The sequence below is a fragment of the Nicotiana tabacum genome, chromosome 22 (genome assembly GCF_000715075.1).
Source record: "Nicotiana tabacum cultivar K326 chromosome 22, ASM71507v2, whole genome shotgun sequence".
NCBI classification, from domain to species: domain Eukaryota; kingdom Viridiplantae; phylum Streptophyta; class Magnoliopsida; order Solanales; family Solanaceae; genus Nicotiana; species Nicotiana tabacum.
In genome coordinates, this window is record NC_134101.1 from 65,618,755 (window position 1) to 65,621,030 (window position 2,276).

Below are 2,276 nucleotides of genomic sequence, written 5' to 3' on the forward strand. Positions count from 1 at the left end.
TTTTTGCTCCTTTTCTTTATTTATATGTCTAGAGGCCTGAGCATTTTAAGGTAGTACTGTACTAATAGCTAATATAAGGATTTAAGTTAATATAAACTATAAAGATGTTTTGACGTTATTATTTACAAGTGATCTAAATGTGTAAATATATTGATTTTACCTTGTCAATATATAAAATTTAAACACTAATTAATATTTTGCTTGTGGTTGACTTATCACATATAACATATATATAAAGGATCATGTAGAGAAATGGTTAATTACTTCATTGATGAAAAGCGAAACAGAGCAACCCAAATTGGAGCTTAAACTTACATAAAATTTTCAAGAGCACAAAGTTAAAAATCTTGTCATCCAAACTCTGAGCAAAAGCCACACCAGAATAGAAAATGAATCACAAACACACTAATAAGCAAGATACACAGTAATAAGCAGCACAGTTTGTACACCATCTGTCTCTTGAATCTGGTTTGTAGCTGGAAAAGTCTTAACAGTAGCAAATCCCTTAGCATTTACATACTTTCCAGTACCAGCCATAACAGCAAGATGTGATTCTGAAACTCCCATTCTGTGAACACCAAAGAAACTAAGGCTATCAGCATAACTTCCACTCTTAAACATCACAGTAAATGCCATAGTCTGACTCAACCCATCTTCTGAACTAGCAACATAAAATCCTTGTGCTTTCCCAATTAACCCCGAATTAAGCTCGTGTCCTTCGGTTAATTCATCATCAAATACTGTCAATGTCCCAAACATCAGCTTCTGGAAACTAATTCCTGATCCTAATTGCTGCAAATTTATTGCTGGTAAACCGTAACCTCCACCGATGATATTGTTTCCGTTGTTTTGATTAATAACGTTTGACGTAATTCCGCTAAGGCCAGTAAGGAAAGGGACGTTGTTGTTGCTGATAATTCCGCTGTTGGCATTGTTAGTAGGGACACCATTGTCTACTGCTAAAACTGCACCGTTAGGCTTCGCGAACGGAACTTGACCGCTTGTTGCAGGGTTAGTTACAATTCCAGTAACTGCTATAGCTGAAGGATTTGATCCTCCAAGTATATCGTGCATGAAGAAGGAAAATGTGTGATCATCTCCAGCACCAACTCCGCCTGCTGCTGCAGCACCAACTCCTGCTGCAGCAGCAGGTGCTGCGGGATCTGCTACAAAATAATAAAACGTGAGAACAACTTTTCGAGAGTCAATTTGACTAATCGGTAAAAGTTAAATTGGATTAGATCATCTTAATATTTTAATATTAAATTTTATATATATATTCAAAAAACTATATAAAAAATACTTTAAATTGCAATTATTCTCGTGTCAATATAATAAAAAAAAAATACATTTTAAAATGTTCGTCAAAATTTACATTATTTGAATCTCGAGAAACAAAAAATGTCACATAAATTGTGACAAAGTAACTAAAATTCTGTTATCTCATGAAATAGTCACATAGTAACTAATACCTGTAACCCCAGCAGCTGCACCAGTACCCGCAGTTGCGCCAGAAACTGGTGCCTGGGTTGGATCAGGATCTTCTGGTGCTACAGTCGTGGTAGACACTTCCTCGTCAAGGATTCGACCTGCTGTGGCAAATGTTATTGTAAGAGCTAGAATGAGTAAGGATGAGATGATGAATTTGAGTTGAAAAGGCTTGATGCATTTGTGAGTTGCCATTTGTTAATGACAGAATTATGGAAAAGCGAGGTTCTCTGGTTTCTGATATGCTTGAGAAATTAATGATTATCTTAAATGAGAGTTGATGGATAACAGAAACTTCAATGAGAGTATATATATATATGCTAAAAATGGAGACAAATTGGATACTTTCATAAGGTGAGAGGAGTTGATGAGATGGATTAGGTATAAACCTTCCCACTCTTAACAGTGTATTAGTTAAGTGATTGCAAAAAGAATTTAATGTACAGATAGGAACCTAAGTATAAAAGCAGATGCTAACCATAAAAGGTATTCTTAAGAAAGAGAAACTTCTATTATTTCTAGAGCCTAGAGGAGTTGGTTAGAATTACTCATGTGACAAGGATGAAACTTCCTTCTTGAAAGAATTTAATATGAAACAAGAATCTTATGGGTTCGATAAAGAGTAGTATTTCTCAAGTCCTTAATTCTCTAGGGAATATTACTAATCAATATTTCTCAAGTACTCCTATTCTATAGTAAACAAACTTAATGATTTTCGGCAAAATACATAACTTCCCCTGAATTATAACCCAAATGCATGTTACATACTCTCTGGGAACGAATATTAC

General features: G+C 34.8%; 1 protein-coding gene across 2 annotated transcripts; it reads right to left on the reverse strand.

Moving 5' to 3' along the window:
- Nucleotides 1–245: 245 nt before the first annotated feature.
- LOC107820020 (dirigent protein 25-like) lies at nucleotides 246–1,993 on the reverse strand. Of its 2 annotated transcripts, none has more exons than XM_016646227.2 (2): nucleotides 1,473–1,993; nucleotides 246–1,166 (listed from the first exon to the last, which is right to left on the reverse strand). In XM_016646227.2, the coding sequence occupies exons 1-2, from the start codon at nucleotides 1,681–1,683 to the stop codon at nucleotides 406–408; spliced, it is 972 nt and encodes a 323-aa protein (XP_016501713.1). In that variant the 5' UTR covers nucleotides 1,684–1,993; the 3' UTR covers nucleotides 246–405. The 2 variants fall into 2 exon arrangements, with proteins under 2 accessions (XP_016501713.1, XP_016501714.1); XM_016646228.2 differs by having other exon boundaries at nucleotides 246–1,163; nucleotides 1,473–1,992.
- Between the last annotated feature and the right edge of the window lie 283 nt (nucleotides 1,994–2,276).

Coding starts and splice junctions, on each gene's coding strand:
- LOC107820020 (XM_016646227.2), bottom strand. CDS start 1,683: ATGGCAACTCACAAATGCATCAAGCCTTTTCAACTCAAATTCATCATC. Junction 1,167..1,472: donor TGCAGCTGCTGGGGTTACAG/GTATTAGTTACT, acceptor ATTATTTTGTAG/CAGATCCCGCAGCACCTGCT.